Source organism: Sycon ciliatum, chromosome 5 (genome assembly GCF_964019385.1).
Source record: "Sycon ciliatum chromosome 5, ocSycCili1.1, whole genome shotgun sequence".
In the NCBI taxonomy this organism is placed as follows: Eukaryota; Metazoa; Porifera; class Calcarea; order Leucosolenida; family Sycettidae; genus Sycon; species Sycon ciliatum.
In genome coordinates this window covers 22,016,001-22,030,785 of record NC_088647.1, presented here as the reverse complement: position 1 = coordinate 22,030,785, position 14,785 = coordinate 22,016,001, and the positions used below count along the sequence as shown (strand labels likewise).

At 46.4% G+C, this 14,785-nt stretch overlaps 1 protein-coding gene across 1 annotated transcript; it reads right to left on the bottom strand.

The window, feature by feature from the left end:
- Positions 1-1,903: 1,903 nt before the first annotated feature.
- On the bottom strand, positions 1,904-13,006 carry LOC135818048 (GTPase HRas-like). Its single transcript, XM_065331369.1, has 10 exons — positions 12,733-13,006; positions 12,540-12,588; positions 9,026-9,054; positions 8,532-8,581; positions 8,230-8,264; positions 6,049-6,151; positions 5,222-5,270; positions 4,692-4,810; positions 3,556-3,597; positions 1,904-3,269 (listed from the first exon to the last, which is right to left on the bottom strand). The coding sequence occupies exons 1-10, from the start codon at positions 12,764-12,766 to the stop codon at positions 3,219-3,221; spliced, it is 561 nt and encodes a 186-aa protein (XP_065187441.1). The 5' UTR covers positions 12,767-13,006; the 3' UTR covers positions 1,904-3,218.
- Positions 13,007-14,785: the final 1,779 nt, after the last annotated feature.

Genomic DNA, 14,785 nt, shown 5'->3' with positions numbered 1-14,785 from the left:
CAAACACACACCACACCACACACACACACACACACACACACACACACACACACACACACACACACACACACACACACACACACACACATACACACACACACACACACACACACAGCCGTATCATACTTGTTTGAGCACACGACAGAGCTTTTACAGAACATCGGGCGCCGACGAACATCACCAGGCTGAGAAAATCACCAAAATATTCTGACTCGATTGGAAGCTAAGAAGTAAGACATACAATGTATGTGATATCACTTATATGTCATATCTTTTACGCCTTCCTACTGGTAATTCCACGGATGACCGCGATTGGCGCATATGTTGTAGTCTTTTGGACGCTGAGTCGACTGGTTTTGGTCCGAAAAGGCTGCGATGCAGCGTTCCTCCTTTATTCCCAATCGAACATGGTTGAAGAAGCGGTCACGTGCTCCTGGGTGCCCAAATCACCTGGTCACCACGCCAGCAGGCGACAACTTTCACACCAAGGTTCAACTCGAGTGACAGGACTGCACCCAAAAAAGGTCAAACAGGCTAGTAAGTTGTACCCTGCAGGCACGGTGACCAGGTGACTGGCGTACGCAGCAGCACGTGACCGCTTGTTCAACCATGTTCGATTGGGAATAAAGGAGGAACGCTGCATCGCAGCCTTTTCGGACCAAAACCAGTCGACTCAGCGTCCAAAAGACTACAACATATGGGCCAATCGCGGTCATCCGTGCTTTTATAAGAACGAAATGGCGCTTTTAGTGACATTTTGCATACAAATCCCCATCTAGTAGGGCGCAGTCACCCAGTTTCGGTGGAAGTGCGCGAGTTCGATTGGGATTCAAGTAGGAAGGGAGCGTCTCAGCTTCCTCGGACCACGACCATTCGACTCAGCACCCCGAAGACTACAACTGGTGAAATTTTAATGTTTGCCTTAACTTCCCCAGTAAGTTGACTATGTTACTAGTACATACACAAATAGGAGATCCCCCAGATAGGCGTTAGCCTTTGGGCCTTTGTCATGTGATGTGAAGTTCTGCCGTCGCAGCACAGCAGAGGTTGTGCAGGCAGTTGCACACTCTTGGGGGTTAATCCGTTATGTACTCTTGATAATAGGCCTTATGCACATTGTACAGATGCACGAAATCCCGTATAATCTTGAAGAATCCCGTAGACCCGGTTGGGTGTTGAATGTGCAGGACCCTATTGTGTTTACTGCTATTTCCACTATGAAATGGGCCATGAAGGCATTTCATACGAAATCTTTTTCCGGCAGAGATCTAGCTAGTCGTCAGTTCAATCCCAAAGTGAAGAAGGCTTGAAAAGTGATCGTTTGCCATGAATTGTGAGGCTAAATGGGTCAAACGCGCATGTATAGCACACAATGAACACCCAACCGGGTATGTACACACCTACGGCCATAGTACAGAACTTCGTACATCTGTACAATGTGCATAAGGACTATACCAAGAGTACATAAACCGGTTTATGTACTCTTGATATTACTAGATGTCATGCTGGGAGTCGTATTGGTAAAGGTAGCTCAAACCTCTTAAAATTGACAGAAGAATGCCCGTTTTTTGCTTTCAACTGGAAGTCTGGGTTGTATAATTACGGTCAAAAAATGGAATTCACACTGGGGATACTTAGGGTAAATATTGGTGTTTGCCCCTTGAAATTTTAGCTTCGCTGGCCTGTTGTGCAGGATTGTTTTACCCCTGCAAAACAGTCACCATCACTCCAGCACTTACATAGGTCTCTCTCCCCCACCCCCCTAAGTACGAACGCTACCAACCTCAAGGATCAAGGCGCCGAACATGCAGCTCCTAAAATCGACGGGAGGCGAGCAGATCGGACCCAACGCAAGGCGGCCAGAGATCGAAGATCCCATTCACTGCACCCATTCAGGAAGAAGTAGTTTGTAAAACAGTTTTAATTTTATTATTCTATCCATGGGAAAGATCAGAGTGCCTGCTGTAGATGTTGGAGGCACAAAATAAGTCAATAAGCCGAATGATAATAATGAAATACCGGAAGTATGTATCGGAAAGGAATATTGACCTCATAGATAAAAGCAGGGATTCAGAACATGAACAACGTAGAGGAGTGTGCGAGTGAGCGTGTGTGTGTGTGTGTGTGCGTGTGTGCGTGTGTGTGTGTGTGTGTGTGTGTGAGAGAGAGAGAGAGAGAGAGAGAGAGAGAGAGAGAGAGAGAGAGAGAGAGAGAGAGAGAGAGAGAGAGAGAGAGAGAGAGAGAGAGAGAGAGAGAATGTGTGTGTACGTGACAGAGAGGCAGAGCAAGAGGGAGCTTATTGCCATGGTTTACAGTTGTGACAGGCAAAGAGAGAAGGAGATAACAATGATAATTATACTTGTTGACGGAGAAGAAAAAAGAGAGAGAGAGAGAGAGAGAGAGCTCTGGGCATGGACATACAAGCACAACGCGATGGCGGTGCAAAACTGTGTCAAGAGCTAGTCGAGCTGAACAGCAACATGCATAACAAGATGTCTAGACACACACAGCTACATAATCAACTGTGTGTAAATGTCCATTGGAAGGTGATCTGTATGGAGGTCTCAAAAAATAGGATTATTTCGTAGAGCAGTGCAACGCTAGCGTGCACTGCAGAAATAAGGAATATGATCAGAATAGTCAAACGAAGAAAAGCGGCAAAAAATGAGTGCTAGTGGCGAGCACTGCAAACGTAACGAACGTATGCCTCAAGAGCGTTACCCTATGTACAGCGGTGCAATGCTTGTGTGTGTGCGAGTGCGCAAGCAAGGGAGCAACAGGCGCCTGTGTTTACTGGGGGCTGCCTTTACCAGGCCTGTGCTCGCCCCGCCGCAACACGCCCCGGCTATTGAGCCAGGTAGCATGGTGCGGGAAAGAAGCGCATCGCGGTGAGAAACAAAACGGTGTCAAAACAGTGCTAGTGCGAGCGGCTAAAACTGGAAACAGCTAAAAATTTCCAGTTGCAAGATGTGATTGATAGGCTTAAGAAGGGAGGAAAGATAAATTCTGGAACTCAAGACTCCGTGTGTGCCAGCTGCTACTATTCACAGGTGTGTCAATTAGAGACAGCAGAGCGTTAACGAGAGCGAAACAGAGAGAGATAGAGAGAGAGAGAGAGAGAGAGAGAGAGAGAGAGAGAGAGAGAGAGAGAGAGAGAGAGAGAGAGAGAGAGAGAGAGAGAGAGAGAGAGAGAAAGCAAGTAAACACTACTTAGCCATTCAGCAAATTACACAGCACGATTTCGACGTCGGCTTGACATTGACCTTATTCTGCAGACAGGAAAAGAGAGAGAGAACGTAAGTTCAAAAGTAGAAATGGAGCTAAAAAGCAGCTTTGGGCATATCATATACATGTACGCACACACATGAACGGATGCATGCGGGTGCACACGCAAGCACACACCCACAGGCACGCAAGCACACACACACATCCGCCCAACCCCCCCCCCCCCCCCCACACACACACACATACACATGTAAAACCACTTGACAAGATTGACATTCTCTTGCATTGTCAGTCAAATGAAGAACAACAATAATAAACAGCCTGACTTACGTATTTTCGAATTTCCCGGACAAGCTGCGAGAAGCCCTCCATCTACAAAATACACAAAGTACCAACACAAGCCCAGCGTCAATTGGTCAGCAGCAGCAATAGCAAACGAGCTACTCCAGCCAACCACGTGTGTAAGGGGGGGGGGGGGGGAGAGAGAGAGAGAGAGAGAGAGAGAGAGAGAGAGAGAGAGAGAATGTGTGCATATGTGCATGCGCGTTTTGTGCATAGAGCATGTGCTGTGTGAGTACTGCTGTAATGTATTGCTCAGAGTGTCAGCCAATCCAGTGACAAACTGCATTCTACACAATTACATCACTATGTCAGTCACCGGGACAAATTTACAAACTTGGCCAGCAGCGTCGGTACGGCTGGCCAACTGGACTTTTTTGTTCGTTTGAAGTTTTATTTTACATCGCAAACCAAACGGGCATTGATGCCCAATATTACGATGGTGATAGAATAAAAAGTGTGGCTCGACTTTGAAATCCCCTTGCGTTGTGCGAAGGAATCACATGAATGAGGCAGCCTGGTGGACCTCACCTTCCAGAACACGTCAATATCTCTTGGGGAAGGGTGGTAAGTGTACCATGTCCTTGTCCTGATGGTACTTTTCTATGCATTAGATACTTACACACTGAACGCCAATTGTGCATGCCCAAGCATGTTCTGTTTGCTGAGGATCCCATCACAAGACCAGATACGGCCGTCAGAAGTGCTGGCGGAACGTTGCGATTGTAGGTCTAACTAAGAGCCCGTGGGGTCAAAGGTGCCTGGTGTGATCTGGCGTAGCGTACACGAGACCGGTGCCTCGGGTGCGACCGTCCTCAGCCCGTGGTGCCGAAACCAAGACTACTCATTTGCGGCTGCGACTGAGACTCAAGTCGTCCCGATAACATGACACCCCCCCCCGGGAAATACTGCAACTCCTGATGCTATCATTGCATACACAGAGCAATGAGCACCCGGGCCAGGAGTCCAAACGCGCGCGCGAGTGTGTGTGTGTGTGTGTGGCTGAGTGTGAATGCACAAGTGTGCGTGTGTGTGTGTATGTATGCGTGTGTGCACCCACTCTCGCTCATGCCGACGTCAGTATGCATCCCCTTGAAGTACGTAGCATGACTGATGATTGTACTTACCACACCCTGTCGTGTTTTGGCAGAGGTCTCGCAGAAGGGAATGTTCCAGCTCTTGGCCAGCTGAGCGGCATGGTTGACGTCGACATCACGCTTCGGCAGGTCACACTTGTTACCGATCACTGCATTTGCCACATAAACAACACCAGCGGCAAGCATACCATAAACATGACAGAATAAAAAGGTGGTCTCCGTACACAATACGAACTTAGACTCGTTGGAGCAATCAACTTCATGACTCCGTACACAAGTTCAAATAATTACAGTAAACCTATGTTATGCAGTACGAACACCAAGGGACCGATGGTATTGGTTCTCAATTACCAGAGTTCTTCTTATCCATGTTCTATCTATCCAGGAGAGCTATGATTCTTCTAAAGCGAAAGTTTGCCTTATCAGTGTTGGAGGTTTCACTGCATATGTATGTTGAACCATGGCTTAATCGCTGGGATGACTAGTCACCAGGTCTCATACCACAGGCGGGTGATCTGCTCTGCAGCAACTATTCATTCGGCAGATTCCACTGCACTTACGAATCATCGGTACGCCTTCGTGCTCTGCCTTGTCCTTGACACGTAAGATCTACACAGAAGTGACATGTACAGTTGTGGCAAGTGAAATCCGACACTTGCCATAGGGGACAGCGCCACAAATGGACATCAATGATGTAATGCACTGCACCTAATTTGTACTATAGAGCCGTATGCATCCCAAACAGATCGAAAGGTCACAGCATAGATAAACACAGTACACAAATATTTTACACATAAGGAGTATTGGTATCCAATCCCCATTCATTTTTGCCAGCACCTTTTGAACCTTGACTGTGATGAGTACGAGTTTTGTCATCAGACAGATAAAAGTTGTATGTAACACATGTACTGTACGTATGCAGGGCTGCAGGGGCTGCAGACTGCATGGTGCAGTCCCTTATGCCAAGTGTCGGATTTCACTTGCCACAACTGTACATGTATACATACAGCTACACAGGCACACACGTGCGCACACAGACACACACCATGTACACCCATCGCAAGAGAAGCACGCAAGTCTAAATGTGCGCGCCACACACACACACACACACACACACACACACACACACACACACACACACAAAAGGAGCTGAGGACAATCACCGTTCACAAGTTGAAATAGTTCACCTGATCGAGACAAACAGGAAGACAGTTTCAAGATTTGCCTGCAGCGAAGTGCCTGCAATGTGTCCGCTTGAGGAAGGTCCAGATAAGTGGCCCTATACAATGTACTAATGGCAGGGGCGATCATATTTCACATACTGAAAACAGTACGGTTAAGCTACATGGGACAGTAGTATGAAGAAAATTCCAACTCTTGGACTCACCTGATCGCGGAAATTCCTAGCATCTTCAAAGGACTTCCGGTCGTTGAGTGCGAACACAATGAGAAAACCCTCGCCAGTTCTCATGTACTGATCACGCATAGCACTGGAAAGATGCAAAGCAATAGACATGTATGCTGATAAGCAGTGAGTAGAACATACTGGCATGTAAACGGTATTTTACTACTCCTCACTGATTACTGTAAAGCGACAAACTTTCACGGCATGCGAATTTAGCGTTTTCATAAATCGGGCTGGTTCACGATGAGAAACGTTTGCGATTCTATCTCCTCAGTAGGATTTTGAACTGTCTACAATTATTGTATGGAGAGGTTTGGGGCGATTTATATTTGTGAATGTGTGATGGTCGCAAAATAGCGAAATTTAATCTCTAGCGAAGTTTGTCACTTAACAGTAGACGGCTTTCAACATGCCGAATGACATGGCTGGTATTGGTCATTTCTCAAGATACACAGCCTCCTCAGATCGAAAACAGTAAACGGAACAGTGTACATGATTGTGCAGTACCGGAGTGGGAGGAAGGGGATCCGCATCAAACCCGGGGGCCGGTTTTCTTCTTCTTCTTTTCGTTACGTACTACAGTGACAGTCTATTACTATTGCGACTTACTGTAAAGCGTGACATTTTCGCGGCGTTTTTAGTTCGCGTTTTCAGAATCCGGACAGGTTTGCGAGGTTTTAATTTTGCGATTGCAGAATTTGCTATTGTGGCATTCATGCTAAACCTTTTATGGATCTCCTTTTCGCGCTGTCTAAATTTCGCGATTTCCACGCGGTTGCGAATTTCGCAGAAATTAGACCATCGCAATAATTTCAGGGCTCACAGTTGCGTAGAAAAGCGTTGATTAGATGGGGGCGGTGCACGTGCTCCAAAATGCCAGCTTGGCCAATCAGCAGTCAGCATTTCGTCGCATTTTTGCTCGAAGTAGGGGGTGTTTGAAGGAGTTAGCAGCACTTCAGCCTGGTTCTACGAAGCTGAGACTTGGCCCAGGCACAGTTGACAGGTGTTCCAAAAGATTTACCGAAACAAATTTTCATTACTCACACGGGTATGCCAGAGCATATGCGTAAACTTCGTGAGATATAGTACAGCATTCGAAAGGAATATCCAGAAACGTCTCGGTAAATTTCTTTGCCAGGATCTCCTGAAAATTTTGAGCCATAGATTGTCCAAATCGACCAAGGGGGAGATGCTCTGTACTAATTTTAGTAACCCCGAGTCCCAGCGGCGCGCAACCGCTTGCACGAAAATGTGTGAAGATCAAACAACAAGAAAAACGCATGCATGCAGCAGAACAGCAACGCGTGCCGTCGAAGAGAAAATCATTGTGCACAGATTGTTCAGTGTTCTCTCCTCAGTTCGCCCGCGGCGTTGGTTGCTGTGCTTTCGTTCTCGCTGGAGTTCTTGTGGCAGCGCAGTTCGCCATCATGGAGGAACTGGCACCCTGGGAAACCTGGTCTTCAGTGGCCCTCGACAAACGCCCGGTGGATTTGCTGGTCCCGTTCACCTCCATCCGATCACCAGCTCCGTGTGGTATTATCATGTTCTCGGCGTTACCTGCCTGGCGAGCTCTGACTCGTTTGTTTGTCTTCTTACCTGTGGAATCATCACGATCGCTCATTGTAGGATGAGCTCTTGGTCGAACATGGCATGTTGTTTTTACTGGGACTAGCACAGGTTGCGTTTCGCCTTCTCCTCCAAAATATCGCGAACATCGGCTCTAAAACTACGAGAGCAGTACACATGGTCCAAGTACAACTCGGGTTCTTTCCCTTTTCTGTGTGGGATGTACACACGATCGGTACTCTCCCGGGGTCACGCGACTCACGTGCACCAAACCCGCCCTCGCACGACGCTTTTGTCGATCCTGCATGCCTACTGTGAGCCCTGAATTTCACGGTTTACAGTATCCGGCATAACATTAAGCATCCAATCACGGAAATGTTCTCCTTACAGGTGAGAAAGAATACGGCTTCAGAAACTGGCGCACACGTGCACACTCGCCACAGACGGACAAACATGCTCACACATACGCAGAGAAATGTTCTCCTTACAGGTGAGAAAGAGTATCGCTTCAGAAACTGGCACACACGTGCACTCTCGCCACAGACGGACAAACATGCTCACACACACACGTAGAGATTTGTTTGTATGGAAACCTACCAGTACTCCTCCTGTCCGGCAGTATCCAGAATGTCCTGAAAATGGAAGAGAAAAAAAACCAAAAACTTAGAATGGATTTCCCCATCACAGTACGTAGGGGCAGGGGAGCAGCATTAGAAGTGAAACAAGGACTACAGTGTATGCAACGATCGGCTAGTACTATCTGCAGATGTTCAAACTTCAAAGCCCGACAGTGCAGCACTAACAAAAGCTTCAACCACAGGGATGTTTCCAGGAAGGGACACAAGATGAAAACCCCTGAGCACAAGTGCAATGCAGTAGCAGCAGCACAACAGTCATACCAATTCGCATGTCTCCTCGTCAACCAGCAATCTCTTCTTGTACGAATCCTCTGCAACAAGGAAGAGAGAAAAGCAAAATACTGTCACTTCAGGCCAAATGAAGGCGCCAGTAAATATATAAGAAGAGACTTGCCTGGAAACAAGTCAACTAAATCAAACTTTATTATCAAAAACAGTTCTTCTCCAAATCTGAGCTCAGCATGTCATTCCACTTCACTTCAAATGCACGTGTATTTCCCAACATACGGTCTTCTGCGGGTTGCATGCCTTGCGCCACCTCCCTGCAATATAAGGTACAGACATGTATGGCACGACATTCTGCTTCACGAATTGTCCACACTAATCACTTGGCACCGCAAAGGAGGAGAAGTAAGGCCAGGAATTGCCATTCCGGTCAGAAACCAAGGGGAGCAATTTGGGCAATCAATTCAAAAGCAGTGCGACTGGTACATGGCACAGCAGAAACAAAACACAGACCAGACTACGGTGCTCACCAATCGTGGGATCATATTCGGCGACGAATCTGCAAGGGGCAGAAGAGTAGGACATGACAGCTTAGCAAGTTAAGTCACAGGCCCATGGCATCGCACATCCATGGGTCAAGGCGTTAGCCAGCAAACACAAGAGAAACAGAAATCCAACAGCAAGGAGTAGCCACCTTCTTCAAATATTACCGCCAGTCACAGTGTCCTTATGCACAGTGTAGTACATACATGACCGTATCAAATTGACAATGATTGTGGCGGAGAAAAAGAAGAGAAGAGAAGAGAGAGAGAGGGAGAGAGAGAGAGAGAGAGAGAGAGAGAGAGAGAGAGAGAGAGAGAGAGAGAGAGAGAGAGAGAGAGAGAGAGAGAGAGAGAGAGAGAGGAGAGTAGGAAGAGGGATAGGATAGGGTGGGGCTGGGGGTTGCTAGTACTAACAGCAGCAGCAGGGTAACTATTCACCAGGCATCACTGCCTAATTCTAACATGACAAATTGATTGTATTTATTTTATTAGAATCATCATTGTGCAGACCCAAGGCAGGTACAAAATTATATTACAAAACTACAAATACCCAGTTCTGCACTAGCCAGTGTGCACATTAGTGCATAGTGAAAACAGCAGCTGCACAGTCACTGGTCACAGTCACTGGTCACACTAGAACACAGTCACATGACGCTCATTGCACTGAACTACAGTAACTCAAAAAGCTTCACCTAAGAAGTAGTTAGAACCCCTGACATGATGCATGGCTAGCTAGCCTGCTGGATGCTAACAAGAATGGTGTACTACTGCACACGCACCTGACTCCAGCTTGCCTGCGCAGCTGCTACCAATCCATGCAATAGAGCCACCTAGTACTAAGTCTTGTACTTGTAGCACTGACACACAGTGCTCTATGGGCATTACACAGCAGCATTCAATCACCATCACTTGGCCACCTAAAATTTGGCTAAAGTAATTTTAGTCTGCCCCCCCCCCAACACACATACTTGAAGTACAAACACACAACAACAGTGGATGCATAGCAAAACCTGCATGCCACTTGACCCCACTTTAGAAATTCAGCACTCCGTGACAGTTTGGCCAAAGGAACTAAAAGGTGTAAAGCAGCGGCCTGCAAAGTAGAAGCCAGGATGTGCTGAGTCAAGACGCCACTGGCTCACAAGCCGTCCCAGCACCAGCACCAGGAAAATCCGCTTGTATCCTTGTATTGCCTACCCATTTGGAATGATGACCTAGGCACACCAGCCGACCCATGCAAACTGCCAGTACATGTACAAGCAAAGAGTCTTACAGCCACCACATCTCAAGGAAACGAGTATTCGTTTAGGTAACATTAACCTCAGTTCCAACTTGCTTCTGGAGTGCTTTTCCATGTTGTCTATTTTCCAAGGGACATTACACAGCCTGATCCGAGCAGAACTAACTTCTCGAACGTACACAAGAACACATGTTGCAGCATACGAAACGTTACAATTTTTAAAAACAAAAACATCACAATCAGCATACACTGTCATTGACATAACAACCTGGTAGCTGAAGAAGAAGAAAACCACTGACAGGCCTACAAATAATTGATGACGGGAATATAAATCACCAGCGCCAGGTGCCATACATTATAGTACTCCCACAGTAATTGCAAGCAGTCATGGGTCAACAGACTCAACACACATCTCAAAGCACACTGCTATTCACTCAAACGTCTCCAACGTTCCACATACTACAGCCTAACAGGTGACCTTCTTACCTGACATGATCTACATAATTATAGTACATTTGAAGTGCATGTACAGGTTGAGAAAATTTCACTGGATAATAGATACCGTAATTGGATCATAAATAAGACCGGTTATTACGAGCACACTTGAAGTCCCTGGAGTAAAAGTTGATTGCTTCATAATAAGGGGGGGGGGGGGGGGACGAGAGACAAAGTTAGTTTGTTCAGCAAGTTTCTTCAAGGAGTAAGCTGATAAGATTGTTGAACGCGAAAAGAACAAAGAAACTTGAAAGGTTATGCGACAAGCGCGAGATGATCGTTGTCGACCTGTAATTGCTGCAGAGATCGATCCCAGTCTGGTAGTCATACACACTGTGTGGGTGATCTAGATATAAAAAGTTAGCCGGTTCTACCCGCATTGAACTTCGCTCGGCTCTTGCGGACATTGGTGGTTCCCGTTTTGTTACAGCAAGGCACGAGACACACTCAAAAATGGTCCCGGTACTGAATCCCAGTACACACACACACACACACACACCTCAGACCTCAAGACATGCCAATCGCGGAAGCGATGATAGCGAACAGCTATGTTAGACATAGCAACTTGTGCACACACACACACACCAGTGCCCCAGTGCAACCCTGCTGCAGACCCTGAGTGAACCAACCCACACCATGCACAGGGGGGAGGGGGGGGGGGGGGGGGCAGCCTTGCACCTTACAAGTACAAAGCTGCCCGCCATGCACCACATTCTATATTGTTGACCTCTACCAAGAGTAGATGAAAGTGTGCAGCTCAAATGGCTGTCAGGGTGAAATTCCTGGAGCCGACCATTTCAGTGATGCAGTGCGAGCGAGCAAGACTCCAGCAAGCCTCCTGCCCCACAATTGCAACTCAATTGTACACACTACGCCACTTCCCGCCATCGCCTACTGGCATTAACTACGAAGTCCCGCAGAATATCGCCGCGACATAACCCCATGCGGAGCCTGCACACTCTGGCTCTCGTGCACACTCGCGGCTACTCGCCACAGCCCGTCCAGTAACATGCGGCGCCAGCGGCACCCATGTGCATTGCTACGTGGCTAGCACGTGTTCGACGGGTCAGAAAGCTACATCACAGACACTATATGAGATATGTACATAAGCACGTTCTGTATTCTAGCCTGTGAAGGGCCTAGTTCCCACACGCACATGTCTACATGCACTGACACTTTGAGCATTTTTTTTTCAAAAACATCAATAACTCCGAGAGCACCACTAACACAATAGTTCACACTACCAAGTATTTGTTTGACACGATTATGGTGGTACACGTCTGTTCACACATGCACGCACACACACACACACACACACACACACACGCGCGCACACACACACCATGTACCACACACACACACACACACACGATTATGGTGGTACACGTCTGTTCACACATGCACGCACACACACACACACACACACACACGCGCGCGCACACACACACACACACACACACACACACACACACACACACACACACACACACACACACACACACACACACACACACACACACACACACACACACACACACACACACACACACACACACACACACACACACACACACACACACACACACACACACACACACACACACACATCAATGTACTAATAAATTTACGGTTCGACTGAGCTGAAGCCATCATGTTGCTACGATGGAAATTTCGTCACAAAGATTAAGGTCCGACTGAGCTGAAGCCATCATGATGCTACAATACAACTTTAGTTACAAAGTCATTTATTTCATTGATAATCCTTACTCGTTCTGGACAAGCTGGATCGTCAGTGCACTCTTGCCAACACCGCCAGCTACATGTGAAGAAAGGGCAGAGCGGAAATCCAAAAGAACGAACTTATATCAGACACTATCGAGCAAAGTGTATCTACACTATACCACTAAAATTAAAATTAAACCCATAGAGTGTGCGGAGAGGGGGACAAAACAAACCTCACCTCCCACAACAACCATGCGATATTCCACAGCCATTTTGAAATGCGGTGCAACTAATACTTCAAGTTCTACTGCGGACACTACTCCACCTCGCAATCAAACAGGAAAATATGAGGCTACTGGTGGTGGCGAAATACGCTCTGCCGCCTAGTTTCCAGGTTTATAACTGCTTGCGACTGTGCTTGCAACAAAGCATCAGCTTGCATTTGCGAAAGACGATGAAGTGGGTTGTGTTGACTTGTTTGTTGGACTGATTTACAGCTGCAGTACAGAGTAGTGTAGAACATCAGTGTGACTGCTGGCGCGAGGTCTTGCCAACTCTTGGATGAGCAGTCTGTTGCACAGTCATGTCAATCAACGATTTGCACCGGTTTGAGAGACGTTTTTGGGTTTTTTTAAGGTTTCCAGGCTATTTTTAGGTACCACCTCGAAGAATATGCAACACGGCATCTGCCTCAATGTCCGGGCGCGTGATGTCGCTTCCGTAAAAATCACCAGAAAGTTTAGAAAATGTAACAACTTACCTGGCATTTGACACAACACAGCAGATTTACCTTCGGCGTATCGCGTGTGACCTGTCTCCATTTTCGGACTCTGACATCATGATGTAACATGTTGTTCAGCTCACTTGAGCTCAGATGCAGTCCCACACGTCATCATGGTACTGCTCTCTTCTCGAAGACGATCTTGAACTGAACAGAAGTCTTTGGCATTGTGTCCAAAAATAGCTGTCTTTCCTGGTTGTGATGGCCGGCCTGGTCACCAACTAGATCTACATGACTGTACATGTACATGTGGACGAAACAGTTCTGTCCGCAGATTGAGTATGTACATGTATACTATAACAGTATAAAGCCACACGAGCGAGCTGCATGCCTGAATTATGTACTCGACAATTATTATTTTGATAATTTTTGCAATTTTGATGTTTCAAAGACTCAAAAGTGCTGCACTGGCAGATCTACAAGTACGACACTGTGACAACGTTAATAAAAAAATATGCAACATTCATTGAGTCTTTACTCGATGACGATTGCTGGATTTAATAGTACATAATTACAGTCATGTACATGTACTAAGGAGTAAGGTAGTCGACTTGTTTTTATTCAAAGCCCCACATTAAGTGAAGAATAGCAAGAAGGTACAAGAGAAGAGCTAGAGAGAAAAGGGAAACCAAGGAGGAGTCCAGGTGGAAAAGGAAAAGTAGTAGCAAGAGTTCATAACCTCTTGGTAGTAGTTGTAGTAGTAGTCAAAGAACTTTATTGAAAATCCATGATAATGTGATAGGAAAGATGATTGAAGAAAATCCAAACTGGATTCAAATCCAGGCAATTATTAGCAGTCACTACTATCAAAGCAGATCATTATAGCCAATAGCGCAAATAATTACTTGGAAAGCCGGGCCAAAACGGAACTTGAGATATTGAAACTTTAACCGAAGGCCTCCGCACGCAGCACATGGAGGGCCATATATTCCCACTCACAGCTGCAGCAAACGGCATTGGTCCAGGAATGAAATTGCTACACGTTTCGGCAGTATGAAGCTCTGCACCCACGAAAGCAAGTAATCAGCCAGCGGAGCAAAATAAAAGAGATCCTGCAGCGCAAATGCGACATTACTATTGCATAACTAAGCTCTGGCTGCTTCTCGACAATGAGCTGAAGAATGTTCTTTAGAGCACGGGTAGTAGTAGTACAGTGTAGTATTATTTCAGTTGAGTATTGAGTGTTCTATTTATTTCCGAAATTGGGTTGTCTTTTTGCTTTGACTCTTCCTTCATTGTGTTGTGAATAAAACCGTTCTCAAGTAGTAGTAGTAGTAGTACAGTGTAGTAGTAGTACCGGTACTAGCAAGAGTACTCTTGGTACTAGCAAGAGTCCATAAACAAAAAAACTGTTTATGGACTCTTGGTAGTCTACTTACTAGCAGTCTTGCCGTCTTAGTACTAATATAAAAATTTTAGTAAGGGGCCGTCCGGGGTTACCGATTGTTTTTACAAAACGAAAAGTTTTAGGGTGCGTTCTTAAATCCTCTCGGAAAAGTTGGAGACTCTC

What these genes read in the sequence shown, in the direction of transcription:
- LOC135818048 (XM_065331369.1), bottom strand. Translation starts at nt 12,766, where the DNA reads ATGGCTGTGGAATATCGCATGGTTGTTGTGGGAG. An exon ending in GCCGGACAGGAGGAGTACTG is followed by an intron (nt 6,152 to 8,229) that starts GTAGGTTTCCAT and finishes GCATCTTTCCAG; the next exon opens with TGCTATGCGTGATCAGTACA. An exon ending in CGAAGGCGTACCGATGATTC is followed by an intron (nt 4,811 to 5,221) that starts GTAAGTGCAGTG and finishes TGGCAAATGCAG; the next exon opens with TGATCGGTAACAAGTGTGAC.